At 42.8% G+C, this 27178-nt stretch overlaps 1 protein-coding gene and 1 pseudogene across 1 annotated transcript in view; both read left to right on the top strand.

Annotated features, from left to right (window-relative positions):
- The window catches only part of kif21a (kinesin family member 21A), a 106574-nt gene that overhangs the window by 34390 nt on the left and 45006 nt on the right, over nucleotides 1–27178 (top strand). Inside the window, exons 4-15 of the mRNA XM_067437268.1 lie at nucleotides 920–1069; nucleotides 1150–1284; nucleotides 4582–4761; nucleotides 6451–6566; nucleotides 8529–8724; nucleotides 10480–10669; nucleotides 10770–10833; nucleotides 11720–11929; nucleotides 14786–14848; nucleotides 23287–23371; nucleotides 23460–23574; nucleotides 24360–24548. Of these exons, the coding sequence (XP_067293369.1) occupies nucleotides 920–1069; nucleotides 1150–1284; nucleotides 4582–4761; nucleotides 6451–6566; nucleotides 8529–8724; nucleotides 10480–10669; nucleotides 10770–10833; nucleotides 11720–11929; nucleotides 14786–14848; nucleotides 23287–23371; nucleotides 23460–23574; nucleotides 24360–24548 (1693 nt within the window). The remainder of the gene's footprint in view (nucleotides 1–919; nucleotides 1070–1149; nucleotides 1285–4581; nucleotides 4762–6450; nucleotides 6567–8528; nucleotides 8725–10479; nucleotides 10670–10769; nucleotides 10834–11719; nucleotides 11930–14785; nucleotides 14849–23286; nucleotides 23372–23459; nucleotides 23575–24359; nucleotides 24549–27178) is intronic.
- Nucleotides 18191–21077, top strand: LOC137064329 (uncharacterized; annotated as a pseudogene).

The raw sequence follows: 27178 nt of genomic DNA, 5'->3' as shown, positions 1-27178 counted from the left end.
AGTCTGCATCCTTCAAGAAAAACATGATTTTCATGCAGGACAATGCTCCATCACACGCGTCCAAGTACTCCACAGCGTGGCTGGCAAGAAAGGGTATAAAAGAAGAAAATCTAATGATATGGCCTCCTTGTTCACCTGATCTGAACCCCATTGAGAACCTGTGGTCCATCATCAAATGTGCGATTTACAAGGAGGGAAAACAGTACACCTCTCTGAACAGTGTCTGGGAGGCTGTGGTTGCTGCTGCACGCAATGTTGATGGTGAACAGATCAAAACACTGACAGAATCCATGGATGGCAGGCTTTTGAGTGTCCTTGGAAAGAAAGGTGGCTATATTGGTCACTGATTTGTTTTTGTTTGGTTTTTGAATGTCAGAAATGTATATTTGTGAATGTTGAGATGTTATATTGGTTTCATTGGTAAAAATAAATAATTGAAATGGGTATAAATTTGTTTATAATAATTATGTACAGTAATAGTCACCTGCACACACAGATATCCCCCTAAAATAGCTAAAACTAAAACTTCCAAAAATATTCAGCTTTGATATTAATGAGTTTTTTGTGTTCATTGAGAACATGGTTGTTGTTCAATAATAAAATGAATCCTCAAAAATACAACTTGCCTAATAATTCTGCACTCCCTGTAACTACCATGTCCAATAAAGCTAAATAGACATAATACAGCTAGAATTAATAAAAATGAGAAAAGCACATACATTTACTAAAACTAAAATGTAACTAAAAATATAAAACGTTAATTAATACTTTAATAGTATATAAATAATGCCAAAATATTTTTTATTTTTTAGTATTTAATAGTTTTCATTTAGATAATTATAGTTTATATAAGGAATATTACATGCAATAATATTGATTGTTTGATTAATAATGTCAATCTGTCCATGTGTATCTTTAGCTGTATAATGAGGAGGTGCTGGATCTTTTCGACACCACACGTGACATGGAGATGAGAAAGCAGAAATCTCACATTAAAATCCACGAGGACGCCAGCGGCGGCATCTACACTGCAGGCGTGACAACACGCACCGTCTCCTCGGAGGCAGAAGTGAGCGTCGTTGGTGATTTGTTTTCTGAGATGTTGTGTCCATAAACGTGTGTGCTGACTGTAGTGTTCTGCGGTTGCAGATGATGCAGTGTCTGAAGCTGGGCGCGCTCTCCCGCACCACTGCCAGCACTCAGATGAATGTACAGAGCTCCCGATCGCACGCCATCTTCACCATTCACGTCTGCCAAGTGCGCGTTTGTGCACCCGCAGAAAGCGTAAGTACCAGCTTGAGTTATTGAGGTCTGTAGGATTTGGATGTTAAAGGGCTGGTTGCATGCGATTTGACTTTTTTAACTTTAGTTAGTGTGTAATGTCGCTGCTTGAGCATAAACAGTATCTGCAAAGTCACAGCGCTGACAGTTCAATGCAAACGGAGATATTGTCTTTTAAAGTTACGGCAGTTTATTGCCTACAAAAACAGCCGGTTTGGACTACAACAAGCTTCTTCCTGGGTTGGTGACATCATAAACCCTTGCTATTAACATAAACACTGCCATCTAACCAATCTAAGACCATTGTGTTTTTCGGAGGGATGGGCTTCATAGAAGCAGGAAGCAAACGAGCCGTTCAAAGGATAGTGGAGACAGCGGTGTGGAATAAAGGGAGAATAGAAGAAAAATACGCGTAAAAAAAGTATTAAGACATGTTATACTGCGCCCCATAAACACAACCATAATGTGAAAAATTGGTATATTGTGATGAATATATTTTTATCGAGTAAAATAAAATCATGCAAGTTATTACTTCTATCACCCACCCTCAGAAAGTAGATGGATTATATTACGGGCTATTAATTTCCTTATGTCCTAATTGATTAGAAACTAGACCTCGAGCACACAGTAATCGGGGACGTTTGTGCACACTTGGAATCTTTTTTTCTCAAATAAAGACAAGGCAATGATATTTTTACATTCAATGCAGAGTGAAAATGACATTTTATTAGATCTTCAAAAACTTGTTGAAATTATGTATATCCTAATTTACTAAGTAGCAGTGATTACATGGAGAAAACATGATATCATTTGCCGAATTAACTGGTAAACAAAAGCTGAGTTTCCACCAAAATTACCTGGATGAATTCGTCCCAGGAACTTTTTTCCTCAGACCTGCTGCTTTCTGCGTTTCCATCGCGGTCTAAAGTACCGTGAAGATAAGTCCGGTGACGTAGGACTGCACGAGTCTTTCAGGTTCCCACTGGATTGCGTCTTCCGCAATTAAACTTAATAAAGCCTGAACCTCGTCGTTGGCCCGTCGGTCATATTTTTTAAACTCCATTGTTGACTCGAATAGGAAACGACTCTTACTGTATGCACCGCAACAGACTTTTAGATTGAAATAAAATGCAGCGTGAGCTCAACCAATCAGCATGTTCAGCGCCCAAAGCCCGTTTCCACCACAGGAACTTTACCCAGGAACTTTGGGTGGTACTCGGTGTGTTTAGACCGCAGGAACCAGGGTCTAAATGAAGTTCCGGGTAAATATTTCCCCCTCCAAACGGCCCTGCTCGCGAGGTAGTACTTTTTCAAAGTTCAGGAACTTTCGAGGGCGGGACTCGGGCGCTGAACATGCTGATTGGTTGAGCTCACGCAGCCTTTTATTTCAACCGGCAATTTTTAAAGTCTTTTGCGAGGTTCGGTCTACGTTCAGTAAATATCAGTCTTGCTCTCTGTCTGATGGCGCGCGTTCATCTCAGCCCACTCATCTTTAATGTCCGTAATAGCTGATAATAATATACATTGTCATTTTAAATCTAGCTTTACAAGCTTTCTGAATATGCTGCTGAATCTGCATATTAGTGCTCTTTTCTGTCGTTGTTAATTACCTCTTTAGTAAACCTATACATAACCAGCAAAAGCAGCACAGCTTGAATCTCTTCTATACTCGTTATTCATTTTTTTTCACCATGTAAACGACCTGACCGATTACTTTTAAGTGTGCGTCCTTACATGACGTGACAGCGCGCGCCGCGCTCATGTTGACAAGAGAGGAAAGTTTATTTTTCTGAGGGGTAAACTTTTTATTTCGTAAGTTATGAAGATAATGTTGGAGTAATGGCACAGCGTATATTGCCCCAGGCAGTTTTTACTTTAACTGCGCCTGACAGAAGATTTTTTTTTCTAAGATGATTATTACACTTTACAACAAATAAACAGCTTATATAATACTGTATTAGTCCTGGTGGCCGTTAAGAGTTGCTATGGCTACAGTAAACACATCCCAGCTGCTGGAGAAAACAGCGTTGACATTTTTGATGCGGCAGACAAACGGCATGTGACAAAATGATTGCGATTGAAAGTCATCACATGTAAACACCAGATCGGTTTAGATAACGTCTCATGTAAACAGTCCACTAAATCTTTCAATCGGTACACACAAAAATGATTACTGTCCGTCTCTGACTTGGAGGAGCAGTCGCGCGCAGTCCTACATCACCGGACTAATCTGCCTAATCTTCTCGGTACTTTAGATCGCGGTGGAAACGCAGACAGCTGCAGGTCTGGGGGGGAGAAAAGTTCCTGTAAAAAAGTTCCTGGTACAAATTGTTCCGGGTAATTTTGGTGGAAACGGGGCTCAAGTCCCACCCCGAAAGTTCCTGAACTTTGAAAAAGCACTACATCAAGAGCAGGGCCGTTCTGAGGGGAACCCGGAACTTCATTTAGACCCCTAATCCTCCTGCGGTCAAAACACACACAGTGCCACCCCAAAGTCCCTAGTTCCTGGGGAAGGTCCCACGGCTTAAGTATACTAGTGAAGACAGAGGCTGCGTCTGAAAATGTAGGAAATCTTTTCCCTTATCAGATTAGGCAGTATAACAGTTTAATGATCTACAGCAAAATAGAGTGAGCCTTGGTGAGAATTAAACACATATTTAATTACTACAGTAGTATTTTCTCGCTTACAAGATATTACATCAGAAGTGGAAATTATTGGTCAAAAAATTACATTTGCACACAAACTGACCATCGAAGGCAACTTTTGGACGCCATGTTTTTGTTTTTTCTCAACTGTAACTGAATGGAAAGCAGAGGATTGTGGGATATCAAAGGCAGCGAAGGATACATGTCTTGATGCCGTGCTGCCTTGAAAATATGTCCTCCGAAGTCAGCATTTTCCAGTTTTTGGACGCAGCCAGAGAATGAGGTTCCCAGTGTTGTCAAAATAAAAGTCACCCTTCTGACGCTTGGCCAAACGGAGAAAAATACAGACGATTAAAATCTGCCAAATATCAGCCAATATATTGCTCTTGGCGATATATTAGACAGACACTTTCCTCTACTTGAATGGGGAAAGAACAAAATCCAAACATTTTTAAAATGATGTTTCAATATCATGTCAGATCAACAATAAAATGCCTAAACTATCATAAAATGTCCTTCTTTATGCAAAAAGATCAGGCTGTTTGATCTAAAGGACATCTTGCATTCCTCCATTTACCTTATTGAGTAGGAAAATGCCATTTTGTATATCTATGTTGATGTATAATTCACATTTCATGTATGTTTTTTTTTCAGCCCCCAGAGCAGGACATTGAGACAGACAATCGACTGGCCAACAGCTCGTCTGAGATGGAAGAGTTTGAAACGCTCACGGCCAAGTTTCACTTTGTGGATCTGGCCGGATCAGAGCGACTCAAGAGGACGGGGGCCACGGGGGACCGAGCCAAAGAGGGCATCTCCATTAACTGCGGATTGGTCAGGACGAGTAATATTACTAAATGATCAAAACAAATCTTCACACATCTCGTCAGGCTATCATAAGGTCATATACACTCACCTAAAGGATTATTAGGAACACCTGTTCAATTTCTCATTAATGCAATTATCTAATCAACCAATCACATGGGAGTTGCATTTAGGGGTGTGGTCCTGGTCAAGACAATCTGCTGAACTCCAAACTGAATATCAGTGGCCTGGTTTTTTGTGCCACACAGGCCGGTCTGAGTATTTCACAATCTGCTCAGTTACTGAGATTTTCACGCACAACCTTGAGGCGGATGGGCTACAACAGCAGAAGACCCCACCGGGTACCACTCATCTCCACTACAAATAGGAAAAAGAGGCGACAATTTGCACAAGCTCACCAAAATTGGACAGTTGAAGACTGGGAAAATGTTACCTGGTCTGATGAGTCTCGATTTCTGTTGAGACACTCAGAAGCCCCTTTCACACTGCACGTCGGACCCGCAATATTCCCGGAACATTGCCGGGTCGCCTTCTGTGTGAAAGCAACCATGTCCCGGGATTGATTACCGAATTCGACCCGGGTCGGGGACCTAGTAATATTGCGGTATTCGACCCGGGACGTGCGCTGTGTGAACAAAAGTCGAAACTAATGCCGCAACGTGTACGTAGTTATCGTGCGAGTCCTAGAGCTTGTTTTTTCAATAATACAACCCTGCAGTGCCAGAAGAGCTAGTCGGTGTTTTAAACGCAGAGAGTGTTCGTATACAAAAGAAACTAAAATTAAACAATGAGAAATGTGTGCAAACTGGACACAAGTCGAGACCACGGAGCTCCTTACTATCTGCGCTGAAGCTGAGATCGCTCGCCATTATACGTCACATCAGGATGTCACGTGTCAACTCGACCCGGGACCGTTACAGGTTGTGTGTGAAAGCGCACATATTACGATATTTCGTTGGCAGTGTGAATGGACCAAATCTAGCGGCCCGGGAACAAATGCCGGGTCGCATTATCCGTGTATTTGCCGGAATCGCAGTGTGAAAGGGGCTAGATGGTGGAGTCAGAATTTGCCGTAAACAGAATGAGAACATGGATCCATCATGCCTTGTTACCACTGTGCAGGCTGGTGGTGGTGGTGTAATGGTGTGGGGGATGTTTTCTTGGGACACTTTAGGCCCCTTAGTGCCAATTGGGCATCGTTTAAATGCCACGGCCTACCAGAGCATTGTTTCTGACCATGTCCATCCCTTTATTTAATTTATGACCACCATGTACCCATCCTCTGATGGCTACTTCCAGCAGGATAATGCACCATGTCACAAAGCTCGAATCATTTCAAATTGGTTTCTTGAACATGAGAATGAGTTGACTGTACTAAAATGGCCGCCACAGTCACCAGATCTCAACCCAATAGAGCATCTTTGGGATGTGGTGGAACGGGAGCTTCGTGTCCTGGATGTGCATCCCACAAATCTCCATCAACTGCAAGATGCTATCCTATCAATATGGGCCGACATTACTAAAGAATGCTTTCAGCACCTTGTTGAATCAATGCCACGTAGAATTAAGGCAGTTCTGAAGGAGAAAGGGGCTCAAGCACAGTATTAGTATGGTGTTCATAATAATCCTTTAGGGGAGTGTAAGGTGACCTGTAACATAACCTGGGATGTCGTTCTCTGGTCTTTCCTCTCTGTGTAGCTGGCGTTGGGGAACGTCATCAGTGCTTTAGGAGACAGAAGCAAACGATCCACGCATGTGCCTTACCGAGACTCCAAACTCACTCGCCTTCTGCAGGATTCACTGGGAGGAAACAGGTCTGCGTGAACTTTACTGGACTTTTTTTAGTTCAGCGTGTGATTTACTGACGACATGCAAATTAATGAACACTGTTTAAATGCTGGATCATTTCCATAATGACCAACACAATCTACCAAGAGCAGTCAAATTAATTTCCGGATTAAAGGGATACTTCACTGCTTTTTCATATTAAACTATGTTAAACGAGTTGATACATCCCTCTCTCGTCTCAGTGTGTGCTCTTAATCTCTCTGATGCGCGGTGACGATCTGATAGCATTTAGCTTAGCTCCCTAAGCCCAGTTCATTCACTATGGAACCAAACAGAGATCAAGTTAGAAGTACCAAACACCTCCACGTTTCCCCTATTTAAATACAGTTACACGAATAGTTGAACGATCAAGTATGGTGACAAAATAAAACGTGGTACTTCTCTAATCGGATTAAAAAGGAGAACTATAATGTATGGCGGATTAGCACTTCTGAGAGTACTTCGGCTCGGCGCAGTAAGTCCCGGCCGAAACATCTTCCCTCAGCCTTGCGCCGAGCCGAAGTACTCTCAGAAGTCTCTCTTTTTAATCCGATTAGAGAAGTACCACGTTTTATTTTGTCACCATACTTGATCGTTCAACTATTTGTTTAACTGTATTTAAATAGGGAAAACGTGGAGGTGTTTGGTACTTCTTGATCTCTGTTTGGTTCCATAGTGAATGAACTGGGCTTAGTGGGCTAAGCTAAATGCTATCAGATCGTCACCACGCGTCAGAGAGATTAAGAGCACACACTGAGACGAGAGAGGGATGTGTCAACTCATCTTAGTTAAGGGAATAACATAGTTTAATATGAAAAAGCGATGAAGTAACCCTTTAAGACGTGCTTTTTTAAAATAATGGCGCAAACACCAGTAAATTGATGAGTGCAAACCTTAGTAAATCATCTTGTGTGATTAATTTAAACACTCTCCTCCCATAAATACTGCGTCTGAAAGGGAAACTCCTACAAATGCATATGCAATAAGATCAGCTGCAAAAATAACTGTTATTTTGATTTACTGCGTGTCTTAAAGGGATACTTCACCACTTTTTCATATTAAACTATGTTATTCCCTTAACTAAGATGAGTTGACACATCCCTCTCTCGTCTCAGTGTGTGCTCTTAATCTCTCTGATGCGCGGTGACGATCTGATAGCATTTAGCTTAGCTCCCTAAGACCAGTTCATTCACTATGGTACCAAACAGAGATCAAGTTAAAAGCGACCAAACTCTCTCATTTTGTGTCAATAAGGGGGGAGGATGAGATGTGAGGGAGGATTTTTTAGCCGGAACTTTTTAGTCGAAGTACTCTCAGAAGTGCTATTCCGCCATACATTATAGTTCTCCTTTTAAACTGAACTGGGCTTGGTGGGCTAAGCTAAATACTATCAGATCGTCACCGCGCGTCAGAGAGATTAAGAGCACGCACTGAGATGAGAGAGGTGTGTATCAACTTTTAGTTAAGGGAATAACATAGTTTAATATGAAAAAGCTGTGAAGTATCCCTTTAAGTAAATCCTCAAAGTAGTTTTAAAATGCCAAAAGAGGGTTTGTGTTGGAGAAAGCTGTTAGTAAATCGGGCACCATATTTGATTTCAGTTTTTCCAAATCCACTGACGTTAATGTACAAACTCTCCTGAATGCTTTGTCGGACAAAATGGCGGATTCAGCAGATTATGATTGGTCAGATCACCTGTCAATCAAAGTCCTGGTGTACAGTGAATTAAATTAATCTATAACCACTGATATGAAGCTCTTTGATTTGCTGAAATAACAGTATAATAACAAAATAATCAGAGTTATAATTAATAATGCCAATTTTCATCCACATCAAAGCATTTACAACAACGTATTTTAAAATACTTCAGAATTGATCCATATCCATATCCCTTTTTTTGGCTCTGTAGCATTAATGTGAGTAAATGACCATTTTCTCTGGTCTCTCAGTCGAACAATGATGATCGCCTGCATCAGCCCATCAGATCAGGACTTCATGGAAACGCTGAACACGCTGAAGTACGCCAATAGAGCTCGCAACATCAAGAACAAGGTGGTGGTGAACCAAGACAAGGCCAGCCAGCAGATCAGTGCTCTCAGGACGGAGATCGCCCGACTGCAGATGGAGCTCATGGAGTACAGAACGGTGAGATATTTTGAGTATTCTCAAAATAAAGGTAGCTAAAGATCCGCCCTACTAGCAGAGTTTGCAGGTTCAATCCAAAATACAGTTGACCCAGAAACTGTAGAATCACTGAGATATCAGAGGTATATCGCTCTCAAAAATGGAAATACGTTTCCTAATTCACAAGTGGTCTGATCGGCTGGCTTCTGGCGTCAGGGTGGTCAGGTTTATTATAGCTCTCTGGGAAGCAAATTTGTGTTTGCAGGTTCCCACACTACTACCATATTGTTCCGAATATAAGATCGTTTTTTTCTTAGAAATACATCTGAAAAAATGGGTTTGTCTTATATTCAGGGTCTAGACTTTTACATGTCATTAATACACTTACACCAATAGGTGGCGCCAAATGGCGTAAATGAGTGTGCAGAGTTTCGGTGTGTCAGAGTGTAATGTTAGAAGATCGCAAGCACAAAAAGACAGCGTTAAAAACGCTAGCAGTCAAAGAAAAGCTTACCGTCTGACTGCCATGTTTGCTGTCATGTCTGATGGGAACAAACTTCCTCCGTACGTGATTTTAAAACGCAAGGCGGTACCCAGATTACACTTCTACTGGTAATGAAATGTTGGCTGGCTATGGTTTTCGCTATGATATGAATAGCCTAATTATTATAATTCAGATGGGCTACAGGTTATTTTTATGGTATGACAAAAAGTGGAAAAATAGTTGGAAACATTTGGGATATTGTAAGTACTCAATTGAACAAAATATATAACACTGGCCTAGTGGTTTTTGGATATTTTACTGCAAAAATGTTACATATTGCAGCTTTAATTGACATTTCTTTAAAGGGGCGGTGAAACACTCAGTTTCAGTCAATCTCATGTCAATCTTGAGTACCTATAGAGTAGTATTGCATCCTTCATATCTCCGAAAAGTCTTTAGTTTTATTATATTTATAAAAGGAATATGGGCTGTACCGAGTCTTACCGGAAAAAAACGAGCGCCTGGAGGCGTATCGTGTGGGCGGAGCTAAAGAATGACGAATGTGCACAAAGCGGTGACGTCCTCAAGCGTGAAGAAGCCCATCGCTATCGAGCTCAGCTAATAGATATATGATCCAGAATCATTCGGAGGCTGAAATAAATTGAACAGGAGAAACAGCAGCAGCAGGACGTCCGTCTCTGTGGTATGGACTGTATTTAGTGGCCTGTCAACATTTGTGTGTCTTTACTCGCAGTTTATGAGGACATGATTCAGTTTATGGACTATTGTATGCGACTAAACCTTAGCAGTAGCAAGCAAAACGGTTTTGCACGTCAGACTAGTGTAACGTTATACAGAGAACAGCAATGGAGTCCGTTAGCGCATTTGAATGACGAAGCACGCGATCGTGTCGTTTACTGATGTTTACTCACGCGACGATAGCCGACAGCACAGACATTTGAAGCAGTTTTACTCACCGGCTGCTTCCAAAGCAGGACCGAAGTTTTATCGCTGGGACCGCTCCGTCAAAAACACACTTCTTTGGTATGATTTGGTGAAGTCCTGTGACAGCAGTGAACGGTGGAGATCCACGTTCTTAAAATAAAAAAACTATTTATTTATTTTTTTTATTATATTTTGCCCAAACTTTTGAATGGTAGTGCATCAGTTTCCACAAGAATATTAAGCAGCAAACGTATGGTTTGTGTGGAAGTAAAGCTGTGTGTGTGAAGTAAAGCTGTGTGTGTGAAGTAAAGCTGTGTGTGTGAAGTAAGGCTGTGTCTGTTTCTCAGGGGAAGCGTATGGTTGGCGAGGATGGGCTGGAAAGCATCAATGACATGTTCCACGAGAACTCCATGTTGCAGATCGAGAACAATAACCTGCGCATGCGCGTGAAGGCCATGCAGGAAGCCATCGACGCTCAGGGCGCTCGACTCACGCAGCTGCTCAGCGAACAGGCCAATCAGGTGCTCTCCAGAGCAGGTACATCAGCGAATCACTGCTGCTCATGGGGAATACTGGAATACCAAAGGAGTCTGGAAGATGTTTGATAGATGTTGACCGAATATTGACTCTATTTCAGGTGAAGGCAGTGAGGAGATTGGAAATATGATTCAGAATTACATCAAGGAGATTGAGGATCTGAGGTAAAGCAACTTTTGAAGAAATATTTGTCTGATACAATAGCCAGTATTTGCATATATATTTGCTGATATACTATATGAGGCCGATATTGTAAATCTATATGATATGTGTAGAATAGATTACAACAGTCGGTTTCCAGATGTAAAAGCTCCATTAATTGTCTCCATAGGGAAACAATTTTTTAACAATAACTTATAACGCTTCAAAGAGAGCTCTACTGTGAGCTACGAGGCTGTTAATCCATGGCATTTGCTTCTGTTGAAGCCTTGAACCTGCATTATTTCAGCGTATTTTTAAAACAATCGAGACATTTAACATTGTAATTTGTGGTGAAAAACTACATTACCTATGATGCTGTACAGAAATACACAAATCAGGGGTAAAAAAAAAAAAAAATGTTAGAAAACGAAAAAAGTCACCATCTTTTCACCATGTAATGCAAAGCGTGGGATGCAGTGGAGTAAAGCAGCCGCCACTGGACTCTAGAGCAGAGGAGACGTGTTCTCTGGAGTGACCAATCACACTTCTCTGAGTGGCAATCCCACGGACAAGTCTGAGTTTGGTGGTTGCCAGGAGAACAGTACTTGCCTGACTGTTTTGTGCCGAGTGTAAAGTTTGGTGGAGGGGGGATTATGGGGTAGGATTGTTTTTCAGGGGTTGGGCTTGGCCGCTTAGTTCCAGTGAAAGGAACTCTTAATGCTTCAGCATACCAAGACATGATGGACAATTTCATGCTCCAACTTTGTGGGAACAGTTTGAGGACGGCCCCTTCCTGTCCCAACATGACTGCGCTCCAGTGCACAAAGTGTCGGTCCATAAAGATAGGATGAGTGAGTTTGATTGCCATAATGTGAAAACAGTTGTTTGACATGTTTGTGTGTATTTCAGAGCCAAACTTTTGGAGAGCGAAGCAGTGAATGAGAACCTGAGGAGGAACCTCACGCGAGCATCCAGCCGGCCTCAGTTTTACGGAGCTTCCGGAGCATTCTCCCCTGCCCTGCTGGGGGCCGACCCGAGCCAGGAGACCACCGACATCATCGAGATCGCCAAGAAAGATCTGGAGAAACTGAAGAGGAAGGAGAAGAAGAAAAAAAAGAGGTAATAAAAGGGTGAGAGCGATCTTAGTGTGCGGTGGTATCCGGAGGGGCTGTTGCCGTGGTAACCGGCCGAGAGTGAGCGTGTTATGAATAATTGCCCCTCGTCTCTAGCTGAGTGAAACAGAAGCATTGTGGGATTTGTCTAGTTTCATGGTGAGCTGTATTGTTCTCTCAGCGGTGTGATTACTACGTCAGCCATTATCGTAAAGACTGTAATCAGGGCTCTTTTACCACACCTGCTTATAACAGAGAGACGTTTCGTTGTTTTGCATGCGTTCCTTTGAGGACAAATAGATAAACAGACATATTTCTATTTCAAAAAACTGTTGTTCTTTCTTACTTTTTTATTTTTGAAAGAATCGAATAATATAGCTGCAAGCAGCATTTAACAGGGTTCAAGCGCTTTAAGACCTTTAATGCCTATAAAGATATTGTTTTATTTATCCAGCCTAAAACCAGATAATATTATTTGCTGCCAAAACAGGTAATTTACTGAGGAAATGTATGTTTTAAAGCTTTTAACCAGTTCTCTAGGTTAGGTCAAAAACCTAGGACTCATAGGGCTATAAGTCAAACAAGCGAGTTTTGTTTTCCGATCGCCCTCCGCTAACGTCGTCTGAGAGCCGCTCGAACGGTAGTTTTTTTAAATACGCGACTGTCAGACAATCGCGGCACCTTGGATAAAGACGCCGCATGCCAGTTTTCAAATCAATTGGACTGACTGTTGCGTATTGATAATCGCTTTCAAGTTTTTTTTTACATTTTATAGCGCCACCAATATTCAACGCATTTTTTTTCACGCTACCACAGGCCAAGCCCATACATAGGTGAACCGAATTTGGTGAAATGATCTCGTTCCATTCAAGAGGGACAGCTGTTTTAGTAAAAGCGCTTTGGCGTCTCGTCGCAGACGTGAATCAATATATCGACTTTTTTGATAGTTACTGACACTCAGACTTAAGAGAATCTTTCTGGTTTGGTTCCAATCGTTCGCAAAAAAGCATTTTTTAGATTTCCCAAAAAACCTTTGTATATATATTAGAGGATGGATACCCGACCCGAGCCCGACGGGTTCCGACGGTACACGACGGGTCGGGCCGGGTTCGGACAGATATTTAGATATGACGTTCAGGTTCGGGTCGGGCTCGGTCACGTCAGCGCGATAAGGCATTTAACCTTTTATATTTAAAACTGCTTATTATGCAAGTAGCCAATGGGCCTGTTTAACTTGATGCAATGGTTTGTTTTTGTGATTAAAATAAATGTAAAATATTACCCTAACATCCGTCTTCCTGCACGCGGAAATTTGTTTATGTCGCCGTGACAACAACTCGCAACACGTGCGTGCATATTGCCCGCGGCATCCTTGTCATTTCAGTGAGCGCAACTTCAGCGCTGCTGGCAGCAGGACAGCCTTGAAGCCATCCGCAGTTGATGCAAACCTTTTTCTGCATAAAACCTCGATTAGCCTAAACTTTGATGGATAGATTATGTAAATAGATCCCATGTTGCAGTTTATGAACCATACAGTTTGAGAAAATTGGTAAGATGACTTTCATTTCAATAAGCATTTCAATTGTGTTACGTTAATGTTTTGTTCTGTTAGCTTGGGCCATTTTTAGCAGACCTTTGTTCATTTTATTTCAGTTGGCTATTTGATTGGGCTCTGTGTAACGTTTGATGGCCCGTGTGCGCGCTGATGTGCTCCTCTGTAAAGTTAAACATTTCAGAATGCCTTCCTTATGTAGCTTAATAAAAGCGGGCTTTCCACACAAACAAACGTGCGTGTCATTAGTATATGAGGGGAAAAAATAGATTTTAACTGTCGGGCTCGGGTCGGGCTCGGACATAAATATTTGAATGCCTGTCGGGCTCGGGTCGGGTTCGGTTACTGCTCTGTCGGACGCGGGTCGGGCTCGGACAGAAAAATGCGGCCCGATCCGCACTCTAATATATATGTATGAAATTGTATTTTATTTTTATTTTTTTATCCCCCCCCAAAAAACAAAAAAAAGAGTTTCTTTGGGGGGAAATCTAAAAAGAAATCCCCCCCAAAAAAGGCTACGTGCTTGAACCCTTAATAATGTTATTACTGTTTTCTACATTAATAACAATCATAAATGTTTTCTGAGCAGCAAATCATCATATCAGAATGATTTATAGAAGGATCGTGTGACACTGAAGTCTAGAGTAGTGATGCTGAAAATTCAGCTTTGATCACATATTATTATAATAGAAAACAATTATTTTAAATTGTAATATTAATTCACAGTATTAATGTTTTTAATGTTCTTTCAATCAAATAAATGCAGCTGTGACGAGCAGAAGAGACATTTAAAAAAATCTTACAATTTTACTATTTAGTTTGTATGTATTTTGTGAGCTTTTTATGAACAAAACTTTAAAAAAATATATAGAAAAATAAAAAAAGCTGTAAAGCTTGCTGGAATATGCCACTCTTTTTCCCAGATTTACAAGCCGGCAAATCAACAAACTACCTTTCCCATCATTCCCATCAACACAAAAATACTACATACTTCTGATATAAACACAGATAAAGCAGCAATCACTTCATTTTGTTTTTGCTTCATTCATCCTTTCTTTGTCAGGAAGTAAAAGTAGATTTTTTTAGTATTATTAACTTAAAAGGTCTACAGGAGACTAGGAGCGAACGGTGCACAAAATAAACCTGGAGAGATATAATATCAGCCATAATATCCTTTATATGATGCTTTCTTACCCAAAGTGAACCTTTGCATGTTTACTAATGTCTGTACCGTACCCTCTCTATCTGTCTCTCTCTGTGCTCCTCGTTTCTGCTCTTTAACCCTTCACCTCTGACCTCTGACCGCTGAAGACTCCAGCAGCTGCTGGGTGACAAGAGAGAGGAGGATGAGGAGGAAGAGGTGGAGGAAGACAGGTTTGTCCCTGTGTCTCTCTTCCCCCTCTATAATTAACCATAACCCCCTGTGTGCCGTCTCTGCTCGCAACCTTTGAGTTCTGATGTCTTTCAGGCAGGTAGTTTCCAGGCACTTGGAGAGCAGCCCAGAAAATGTTTATACTCCATTCATGTGCTTTAAAGTGTTTTGGGGTAAAAAAAGAAAAGAAAAAGTAATTCAAAGTAATGGGTGAATCTCACGAAACCTGTTAAGAGCTTGTCCAGGTGACATTTCAACACCATTTCCATGACGTTTGCTTCATTCTTTCACTTTAAACACTAGGAATTTACATTTTATGATCATTTTACGTTCTGTCTTCCTGAACCTTTATGTAAATTACCTTATTTTAATTTGAGTAATTTAGTTTGAATATGCTTTTGATATTATTTGTTTTTAATATTTTATTTTATATAATAATTTTTATATAATATTTTTATTTTTGTACTTCAATTTAAAGGGATAGTTTACCCAAGAAGGAAAATTCTGTAATTTATTTCCTTGATATTATTTATTATAAAACATGGTTAAAAGTTGTAAATAAGTTTAAAATAGCATTGAAAAAATTACTATGGAAGTCAACTGGGCCCATTTTATTTACACCATTCCTTAAAATATCTTCATTTTTGGATGAACTATCCCTTTAAAGCAACCATAAATTACACGACTTCTGGATTTTGCTTTTGCAAACAGATTTCCAAGATCTTTCCAAAACCCCCAGATTGCATCCAAATTGGTGTTCCCTTTCCATTGATGAGTTTCCTGCTTTCTGAGTTTTCTGAGTACAGTAAGGGGTGCTAGTATGCATCTTCTGAAAGAGTAGTGAAATTATTATTATTAGGAACACCTGTTCAATTTCTCATTAATGCAATTATATAATCAACCAATCACATGGCAGTTGCTTCAATGCATTTAGGGGTGTGGTCCTGGTCAAGACAATCTCCTGAACTCCAAACTGAATATCAGAATGGGAAAGAAAGGTGATTTAAGCAATTTCGAGCGTGGCCTGTTTGTTGGTGCCAGACGGGCCGGTCTGAGTATTTCACAATCTGCTCAGTTACTGGGATTTTCACACACAACCATTTCTAGGGTTTACAAAGAATGGTGTGAAAAGGGAAAAACTTCCAGTATGCGGCAGTCCTGTGGGTGAAAATGCCTTGTTGATGCTCGAGGTCAGAGGAGAATGGGCCCGACTGATTCAAGCTGATAGAAGAGCAACTTTGACTGAAATAACCACTCGTTACAACCGAGGTATGCAGCAAAGCATTTGTGAAGCCACAACACACACAACCTTGAGGCGGATGGGCTACAACAGCAGAAGACTCCACCGGGCACCACTCATCTCCTCTACAAATAAAAATAAAAAGCGGTGACAATTTGCACGAGCTCACCAAAATTGGACAGTTGAAGACTGGAAAAATGTTGCCTGGTCTGATGAGTCTCGATTTCTGTTGAGACATTCAGATGGTAGAGTCAGAATTTGGCGTAAACAGAATGAGAACATGGATCCATCATGCCTTGTTACCACTGTGCAGGCTGGTGGTGGTGGTGTAATGGTGTGGGGGATGTTGGGACACTTTAGGCCCCTTAGTGCCAATTGGGCATCGTTTAAATGCCACGGCCTACCTGAGCATTGTTTCTGACCATGTCCATCCCTTTATGAGCACCATGTCCCCATCCTCTGATGGCTACTTCCAGCAGGATAATGCACCATGTCACAAAGCTCGAATCATTTTAAATTGGTTTCTCGAAGATGCCAATGAGTTGACTGTACTAAAATGGCCACCACAGTCACCAGATCTCAACCCAATAGAGCATCTTTGGGATGTGGAGGAACGGGAGCTTTGTGCCCTGGATGTGCATCCCACAAATCTCCATCAACTGCAAGATGCTATCCTATCAATATGGGCCAACATTACTAAAGAATGCTTTCAGCACCTTGCTGAATCAATGTCACGTAGAATTAAGGCAGTTCTGAAGGAGAAAGGGGCTCAAGCACAGTATTAGTATGTGTTCCTAATAATCCTTTTGGGGAGTGTATGTTGAGCACTTGAACACGATGGCCAATCAGAGACATACAGTATATTTTGAGTGTGTGAACACATTGGTTCCAAAACAATATCACCTAGCAACTTGACCTTAAAATCCCTGGTAATAACACCAAATTTGACACACAAGAAGTCAAAACCAAATATATATAGGAAAAAAAAATCTTTAGGGGTGTTGATGAGCTCCATCTGGGTTTTGATCATCGTCCTGAATCCCAGACAGGCATAGGCTTTGAAAAAAACGTGTTCTCTTTCTAACATCCGTTCGGTATCTCACTAAGGGAACGCCTCCAGACGTGACTGACTGCGGAAGCACCAATTACACCACGTCTGTCAGACTGACAGACCAATCGCTACAGCGATCAGGGAATCCCGCCTCCCTGGAATATAACTCGCTGCAGCTCGCTTTCTTCCCCGTGAAGATTTGTGGAAGCTGTACTCACAACGCATTATTGGATTTACCGCTGAACAGTTTACAGACGAAGCCGGCCGGTGACGTTGCAAACGCGGTAAAATCTTAATTTTGCTGTTAGGAGTGCTTTGTTAGAGAAAAACATCCGCGTTAAGGTGAGTTTTTCTCCATCCTTAGAGAATAAACATCCTATATTCCGATCTAATACGATTCGGTTCGTATTAGATCCAGGGAAAATAAGTGTTTGTTTTCAGAATTACTGTTACACTGCTCCGGGGTGATAAACCTACACGTTAAGGTGAAAGTTTATCCGAACGAAGAGGGTGCAAAGGAGTTATGGCCACGGCTAATACGGCGGAGAACACAGGAGGGAAGGATGCTCCTCCTCGCATGTGCTCGTGTGGCTTATGGATTTCAGCTAAGGATCCACATCCTTTGTGCATATCCTGTTTGGGTGTTAAGCATGCCCAAGCAGCGATATCTGACCCAGAGAGCTGCTCTAACTGTTCTGGTTTTCCTACTAAAACCCGTGAAAGGAGACTCAGGGTGGCAGTGGCAGGAAACAAGGACCCATGCTTCTCTCAGACTCAACCCAGAGAGGAGACAGCTAAGCAGCCATTAGAGTCTAGTAGCTGGGGTGAGATCATGGATGTGGAATCTCCTAACCTCCCCCCTCTCTTTGAAGATGCCCTTGCGGGTGTAACGGGGGAAGAGGATGATGAAGATGAGGAATTATCCCCTCATCTTTTGGAGGATGATGATGATGAGGAGGACGATGCCATCCTCCCGCATAATCTGTCTCGTCCACCCAGTAACCAGAGTGGAGACCCCCCCTCCTCTTCTCCCCAGCGGTAGAATTAGACCTTATGGAAGTATGTCACAGAGCCGCGGCTAAGCTTTCCATTGAATGGCCCTCTGAGCAGGTGGGCCAAGGGGCTGAGAGGGATCTCTACGATGGTAAAAGATTACCATCACGGCTCGCGCCGATCAGACAGTCCATCCCAGCAGTCCCTGCCTGCATGGCGGAGATGAAAAGACTCTGGGATAAGCCGTTCTCACACCGTGTGCCCGTCAAAGGGTTTGCACGTCTGGATGTAAAAGATATGGGGGAGTTGGGTTTAGCAGACCCACCTCAAGTGGAGCTTTCAGTAGCCAACCACCTGCATCCAGGTCGTAGAGCAGCGCTTTCATCGGCTGGCACCACGCTACCCGGGAAAACCGATCGGTTTACAGCGTCCACATTCCAGAAGATTTACAAATCCTCTGCTTTAGCCGTCAGGGCCCTGAATGTGACATCTCTTCTGACAGCATACCAGGCGGAGCTGCTGGAGGAGATGGGCCGCCAACTGGACGCAGGATCTCCCAACCCAGCCCTCTGGGAGGAGATATGTATGATAGCTGATTTGAACCTCCGCACATCACGTGGGGCGGTCCAAAGCTGTGGCAGGAGTATGGGGTTAGCTGCCGTGGGTGAAAGAGCATTATTGCTGGGTCTCTCTGGCCTTTCCGATAAGGAAAAGGTAGAGCTCCTGGATGCCCCTGTGGACCCCAAAGCACTGTTCGGCTCTACTGTCACAGCCATGCGTCAGCAGTGTGATCTGAGGAGGAAGGAGGGAGAAGCATTTGAAACATGTCTCCCTAGAAAGCCTACAGCTAGACCATACCAGCCTCAAAGGTCAAAGACGAGGACAGAAGGAAATGTTTGGACAAACAAAAACAGTTCATATGTGAAAATAAAAGAAATTCCCACGCAACCAGGCCACGAGCCGAGGGCGGGGATTTGTGTGAACACTGCAATAAAAATTAAACCAAAAAAACCCACACTAGACCTGCTACCCCAATCTTCGCCACTGAGCGGCGCCACTCCACCGCCAGTGAGCGAAGGGGAAAGGAGCACACTCGCTGCGCGAGCGGAGAGCTGGCGCGCATGCGCAGTGTCTCCATGGGTGTTATCCACAATAGAGAAAGGCTACAGACTCCAATTTGCGGTAAAACCACCGAGTTTCAATGGAGTGATTATGTCAACAGTACAAGGGGAATCGGCTCAGATTCTAGAGGAGGAAATCTCTTCTCTTCTGAGAAAAGGGAGTTATAAGAGTGTTGCCGCGAGAGGAATGCCATCAGGGCTTCTACTCTCGATATTTTGTGATTCCAAAGAAAGGTGGGGGTCTCCGCCCTATTTTAGATCTGCGGACCCTGAACAAACACCTCAGGAAATACAAGTTCAAAATGCTCGGATTACGAACCCTGTCCCAAACGTTGCATCACAGAGATTGGTTCACATCAATAGATCTCAAGGACGCGTATTTTCATATAGAGATTTTTCCTGCACACAGGAAATTTCTCAGGTTTGCTTACCAGGGCAGAGCATACGAATATATGAGGACCCCATTCGGTCTGTCCCTCGCACCTCGTCTTTTCAGCAAATGTGTGGAGGCGGCTCTGTCACCTCTGCGTCAGAAGGGAGTCAGAGTATCAGCGTATTTAGACGATCTTTTGCTGTGCGTGCAATCGCAGCAACAGGCAGCGAGAGATACACACATTCTGGTGGCACATTTGACAGACCTGGGCTTCAAAGTGAACCACGAGAAAAGCTGTTTGCTCCCCACACAAGAAATAAACTATCTGGGTCTCAGGCTGAATTCAGTGTTGTATCGAGCATTTTTATCAGAGGAACGCGTCAAGTCATTCCGCAGCTGCATCTCTCTTTTTCAGAAGGGGAGATCAATTCCCCTCCGGACATGTCTGAGGCTATTGGGGCTGATGGCATCTACGATAGCTGTAGTTCCCCTAGGGCTGCTGAGAATGAGAGAATTTCAGCGCTGGACAGTGTCTCAGAGCGCGCGCCTCGGACGCAAGCTCAGTCGCAGAGTGGTCGTCTCGGAGGAATGCGTGAGGGCTTTACGTCACTGGAAAGCCCCCAATTTCCTCAGAAAAGGGACTGCATTAGGTCCAATCACTCTAAGAAAGGTGGTGACGACGGATGCATCACTCACGGGCTGGGGAGCAGTGCTCGAGGGCAGAACGGTGCGAGGGGTGTGGTCTCCATCTCAAAGGGAGAAACACATAAATTACCTAGAGCTGCTTACAGTGCTACTAGCGCTAAATCACTTTATTCCGCTTATTCAGGGGCATCATGTGTTGGTCAGAACGGACAACACAACGGTGGTAGCGTACATAAACAGACAAGGGGGTGTACGTTCTCGCCATCTACACAGTCTGGCTCAGAGTTTGATTGTGTGGGGCAGCACTCGGTTCCTGTCGTTACGAGCGACACATGTACCGGGGATAATGAACAGAGGAGCGGATTTGCTGTCCAGGGGGAATCCCATGTACGGAGAGTGGACGCTGTGTGTGAGTCTGCTGTGGCTGAGATACGGTCAGGCTGCCGTAGATCTCTTCGCATCGCGCGAAAACGCGCAGTGCCCTCTGTTCTTCTCACCGGTGGGAGATGATGCACCGCTGGGTGTGGATGCTCTAGCCCACCCATGGCCAAGCGTGCTGTTGTACGCGTTTCCCCCGCTGAGCCTCATCGGGCCAACGTTACAGAGAGTACGAGAATTCAGAAATGCGCTGATTCTGATTGCGCCGTGGTGGCCGGGGAAGTTATGGGTGGCAGAGATAATCCCAATCCTGTACGACCAACCCTACCCTCTCCCGTTGCGCAGGGACCTTCTTTCTCAGGCCAACGGGGAGATTTTTCACCCGGCGCCGCACAAGATAGCTCTTTGGGCTTGGCCCGTGAGAGGATGAATTTAAATGCCATAGGGTTACCCCCTAAGGTGATCGAAACGATTCAGAGTGCGAGGGCAGCCTCTACGCGTTCTCTGTATGATAATAAATGGAGAGTTTTTGAACGATGGTGCGCTGAGAGACTAATCATCTCGTTCTTATGCTCAGTGTCAGATGTTCTCTGTTTCCTACAGGAACTAGTGGACAAAGGTAGAGCTTTTTCGACAGTAAAGGTCTATCTTTCGGCCATATCAGCATGTCACGTGGGGCTGGACTCAGGTACGATGGGCCACCACCCCTTGGTATGCCAATTCATGAGAGGGGCGAGACGGTTACTTCCGGTCACCAAGTCTCTTATTCCGCCCTGGGACTCATCGATAGTTCTGGACGCGCTCTCCCAGCCCCCTTTCGAACCTTTGGAGAGTATTGATTTGCAGCGTCTTTCTTTGAAAACAGCGCTACTACTTGCTCTCACTACAGCGAAGCGAGTGAGTGAGTTGCACGCTTTGTCTGTACATTCTTCCTGCATGCAGTTTGCAATGGGTGGATCGAAAGTTACGCTGAGAACTAACCTGGCATTTATTCCTAAGGTCAGGCAGACATCAGGAGATAACCGACCTGTGGAATTGTTGGCATTCTTCCCACCGCCCTTTTCTTCATCAGAGGAGGAGCGGTTACATTGTCTTTGCCCAGTGCGCGCTTTATACACTTACGTGCAGAGAACAAAAGCGCAACGAAAGAGCAATCAGCTTTTCGTTTCTTGGGCTGATAATTGTAAGGGAAAACCTATCTCACGCCAATGGCTTTCTCATTGGGTAGTAAATGTGATTGTAATTACAAGGACGCAGAATTACAGTCTCCTTTAGAGCTTCGAGCTCACTCCACTAGAGGAATGGCTACTTCCTGGGCTCTGTTCAGGGGTGTTTCTATTCAGAACATTTGTGCTGCGGCCAGCTGGGCTTCACCGCACACTTTTGTCAGATATTACAGACTGGATGTGACCGAGCCGTCTTTGGCCCATACAGTGCTCGGTGTGGGAGTTATACATGATACAACATAGTTTTCCCACTGAATCACATGTACTGTCAAACACCCAGATGTGGGTCCCGGTCCACTAGGGGTTTTCTTTTCACATTAGTGCATAGGGCTTCACTTTAGTGTCAGAGCCAAGATCACTAGTTGCCACAGTTCTGTTGCGTCTGTTCTCACAGCATATCTGTGAGTGGGGGATCAATACGGGAGTGGTTCATATCCCTTAGTGAGATACCGAACGGATGTTAGAAAGAGAACATTAGGGTACTTGCGTAACCCCGGTTCTCTGATAACAGAAGTGAGGTATCTCACCTCACCGCCCTTCTTGCAGGTTACACGGTGAAGAAAGATATGCGGAGAATGACGCAGCAGCGAGCTGCAGCGAGTTATATTCCAGGGAGGCGGGACTCCCTGATCGCTGTAGCGATTGGTCTGTCAGTCTGACAGACGTGGTGTAATTGGTGCTTCCGCAGTCAGTCACGCCTGGAGGCGTTCCCTTAGTGAGATACCTCACTTCTGTTATCAGAGAACCGGGGTTACGCAAGTAACCTAATGATTTTCTCAGCTTTTTCTGATTTGAGCCTCCAGTAGTCACAGACGCTGCAATATTTTTTTTTAAAGCTGTCTGATATTATCGCCACATGATCTTGTAGTGTGTGCAGTGCAATGAAGAGGTGAAATTAATCCAGCCATTCACAGTTCAGATGTTAAACAGATGGTAGCTGGTACTTACACTTAAAAGTTTTGAAAGTTTCATTAAATATCTTTATTTTATTTGAGCTTTGATTAAATTACCAAAAGTGCTTTTTAATAGCTCACAGTGTTGCTCATCAGGGCGGGTCAATTTTCTGAGCAAGGGTTGAAAGGTGAATGTGGGCGGGCATATGCAAATGAGCTCATGGCTGTCACTGAATGAGATGTTTTAACATTTTAATTTCAATAAATGGTCTGGGTGAAATAGAGACGTTTTGAATCGCCAGTGTTTTCAAAAGAGCAAACCCACTTTCATAACATACCACCCATCTAACTTTTCTGTTTCATCATGTCCATCATAATGCCATGTTTTATGTTTTCTTTCCTTCCCCCCTAATTGTCTGTTTTCTGTTTTGTTTCAGAAAATCTATGCTGCATATTTTTTTTTTAAAAAGTGCCTTCACAAAATAGCTTTTTAATTTCTAGTTTTGATTTCCCCCTGCAGTGCCAACAAAGATGAAACGCTTGAAGGCGAACAGAAGATTAGCGAGAGAGAGCAGTTAGAACCGACCAATCAGGAGCCAGAGATGGTATGATTGACAGTCCACTTGCCCTATCAGAACATATTTAAGGCGGGAGCGCATCATTCTGTCTTTGATATGAAATTGTTTCTCATAGGAGGCCAGTGACCGTGAGGAGGGGGATGGAGAGGAAGATGAGGAGGAAGTTGAGGAAGAGGAAATGGATGCTGAGGAGAGCTCTGATGAATCTGACTCTGAACTGGATGAGAAGGGTACTGATATTTACTCTAAAACAATGTACTGTTTTAAACCAGCCTTAAAGCTACAGTAAAACTATTTGGACACAAGCAGGATTTCAGTACGTAATTTATTTATTTTATAAAGTAATGACTTACAAATAAAACATTGCAGTTTTTCAAAATGCTACAACGTAGCAGATATATATAATATTAATATTAATTATATTTATATAAATAATTAATATGAAAAAATATTGTCTGTTTAAAGGGGTGGTTCCGTGTTTTTTTTCTAGGCTTGGTTGTGTTTAGGGGGCGCAGTATAACATGTCTTAATACTTATATTTTTTAAAAACGCGTGTTTTTCTTCTATTCTCCCTTTATTCCACACCGCTGTCTCCACTATCCTTTGAACGGCTCGTTTGCGTCCTGCTTCTATGAAGCCCATCCCTCCGAAATAAACACAATGGTCTTAGATTGGTTAGATGGCCAAATGTAGTTTCCTGTATTTTTATTGGCTGAAGTGAATGGCCACGCCCCTTTCTTTTACGGGCCTAAAAAGGGTTTATGATGTCACCAACCCAGGAAGAAGCTCGTTGTAGTCCAAACCGGACGTTTTTGTAGGCAATAAACTGCCTTAACTTTAAAAGACACTATCTCCGTTTGCACTGAACTGTCAGCGCTGTGACTTTGCAGATACTGTTTATGCTCAAGCAGCGACATTACACACTAACTAAAGTTAAAAAAGTCAAATCGCATGCAACCAGCCCTTTAATGATAATCTGTATGTAAACATATTTTATTTCTGTTGTATTGATCAGAGGACTTCCAGGCAGATCTGGCCAACATCACGTGTGAGATCGCCATCAAGCAGAAGCTGATCGACGAGCTTGAGAACAGTCAGAGACGCCTTCACACACTCAAACAGCAGTACGAACAGAAACTCATGATGCTGCAGTGCAAAATCAGAGACACGCAGCTGGAGCGAGACCGCGTGCTGCAGAACATGGGTGAGGTGGACAACAACACTAATGTATCGTTCAGAAAATGGCCACAGAAGCCTTTGTTGTTAGTGACACCGGTGGCCATTAAGTGAACTGCAGCCAGTAACTTATTGCTCACGCTCGTGCACACGTAACATACAAGAGACTAGGGATGCGTGGTATTCTGGTACTGGAAAAATATATTGTACTGGTACTGGTATATATTTTATTTAAAACGGTACGATATCAGGATTTTGCACATTTCGGTAAATGCTGCTTTTCCGAAGTTCACCGCTAGATGGCAGCACGCTACACAAACTGACCCGAAACAACCGGCAAATGTGACAACAACATAGACGAACCAAATGGATAAAGCAGTTGAATCTCACTCAAGATGCCCAAAACGAATTAATTATTAGAGGAGTCGAAGTGAATTTTGTAATTACTTTGCTTATAAAACTGATGAAGAACCATCAAACCTAGCCAAGCATCTGTCACTATCCTGACTTCTTAAGAGGTGAACAGGTCAGTGAATCATTCAAACCATCCAATTTAGACATTTATTTTCTTTTTACACTGATCGACCCACACACACAACCTAACATAAGATCGAATATCACAAAATCTCCAGCTTTCGTTTCAACCAATGACATTTAGATCTCATTATATTTGCATGCGTACTTACATTCGTATTAGACACACCCGACTCTGTTTATGTGAATACTTACTAAAGACGGACATTTTTACATCATTCTGACTGTTTAAGAAAACTTAATTTGTAATGTGTGAGCTCTAAGTTACAGCGTGTGTTATCATGAGCTCATATCGCCTGTAACTGTTATTACGAAATGCTATAAAATCGCTTGCATGTTTAAATGATTTCCGTTAGCCATCCCGAGACGAAGGTGAAATGTTGAATCGGATTATGCAGATTGCTTTAGTGTAGTGCGATATCTTTTGAAACCAGAAGCAATTTGCTAATTTTGAGAGATTTTTGCTGAAATTATTTCTCACAAGAAAGTTTTCAAATGACTGATTTGATGTAATAATCGTTGCTGATTATTTACTAATAAACATTTGTGCTAATTTCCCACTTTATAAACCCAAAACTTGCATAATTGTACTCATTCGTGTGCAATATACCTGCACTAATATCAGACCGTGTGGTATCGTTTTAATATCGGTACTTCGGTATTAGATTGTGGTACCGTACCGAAGCCAAAATTGTGGTATCGAGCCATCCCTACAAGAGACTGAATGTGATTCAAGGTGCCGATTAACTGATGGCGGAGCGCTTTTTCGTTTTTCGAAAGTAAAAAGAAAACCTTTGCAGTGATGTGCTTTTAACATCCTGATGCCGTCCACTGCTGAGTGATGTTAAAGGTATAGTTCCCTAAAAATGTTGTTTCAAACCTCTATGAGTTTCTTTCTTCTGCTGAACACAAAAGAAGATATTTGGAAGAATGTTTGTAACCAAACAGATAGAACAACCATTCAGTACCATAGTATTTTCCCCCTACTATGGTAGTGAATGGTGTTGTTCTATCTGTTTGGTTACAAACATTCTTCCAAATATCTTCTTTTGTGTTCAGCAGAAGAAAGAAACTCATACTGGTCTGGAACAACATGAGGGAGAGTAAATGAAGACAGAATTCTCATTTTTGTGTGAACTATCCCTTTAAGATGAATATAATAATAATAAAAATAGATTTTATTTATAATGCACTTTTCATTCCGAAGAATCTCAAAGTGCAACAAAGGGGGGAAAAATAACAAAAAAATGAATAACAAGTAAAAATATAGAATACTACAAACAATCAACCAACACAGAAAACAGAACAGAAGCAGAGCTCATGGTGAACAGAAGCAGAGCTGATGGTGAACAGAAACGGTGCTGATGGTGAACAGAAACAGAGCTGATGGTGAACAGAAACAGAGCTGATGGTGAACAGAAGCAGAGCTGATGGTGAACAGAAGCAGAGCTGATGGTGAACAGAAGCGGAGCTGATGGTGAACAGAAGCGGAGCTGATGGTGAACAGAAACGGAGCTGATGGTGAACAGAAACAGAGCTGATGGTGAACAGAAGCAGAGCTGATGGTGAACAGAAACAGAGCTGATGGTGAACAGAAACGGAGCTGATGGTGAACAGAAACGGAGCTGATGGTGAACAGAAACGGAGCTGATGGTGAACAGAAGCAGAGCTGATGGTGAACAGAAGCAGAGCTGATGGTGAACAGAAACAGAGCTGATGGTGAACAGAAACAGAGCTGATGGTGAACAGAAACGGAGCTGATGGTGAACAGAAACAGAGCTGATGGTGATCAGAAGCAGAGCTGATGGTGAACAGAAACAGAGCTGATGGTGAACAGAAACAGAGCTGATGGTGAACAGAAACAGAGCTGATGGTGATCAGAAGCAGAGCTGATGGTGAACAGAAGCAGAGCTGATGGTGAACAGAAGAAGAGCTGATGGTGAACAGAAGCAGAGCTGATGGTGAACAGAAGCAGAGCTGATGGTGAACAGAAACAGAGCTGATGGTGAACAGAAGCAGAGCTGATGGTGAACAGAAGTAGAGCTGATGGTGAACAGAAGCGGAGCTGATGGTGAACAGAAGCGGAGCTGATGGTGAACAGAAACGGAGCTGATGGTGAACAGA

Source organism: Pseudorasbora parva, chromosome 25 (assembly GCF_024679245.1).
Source record: "Pseudorasbora parva isolate DD20220531a chromosome 25, ASM2467924v1, whole genome shotgun sequence".
NCBI classification, from domain to species: domain Eukaryota; kingdom Metazoa; phylum Chordata; class Actinopteri; order Cypriniformes; family Gobionidae; genus Pseudorasbora; species Pseudorasbora parva.
This window is presented reverse-complemented; position numbering and strand designations above follow the sequence as displayed.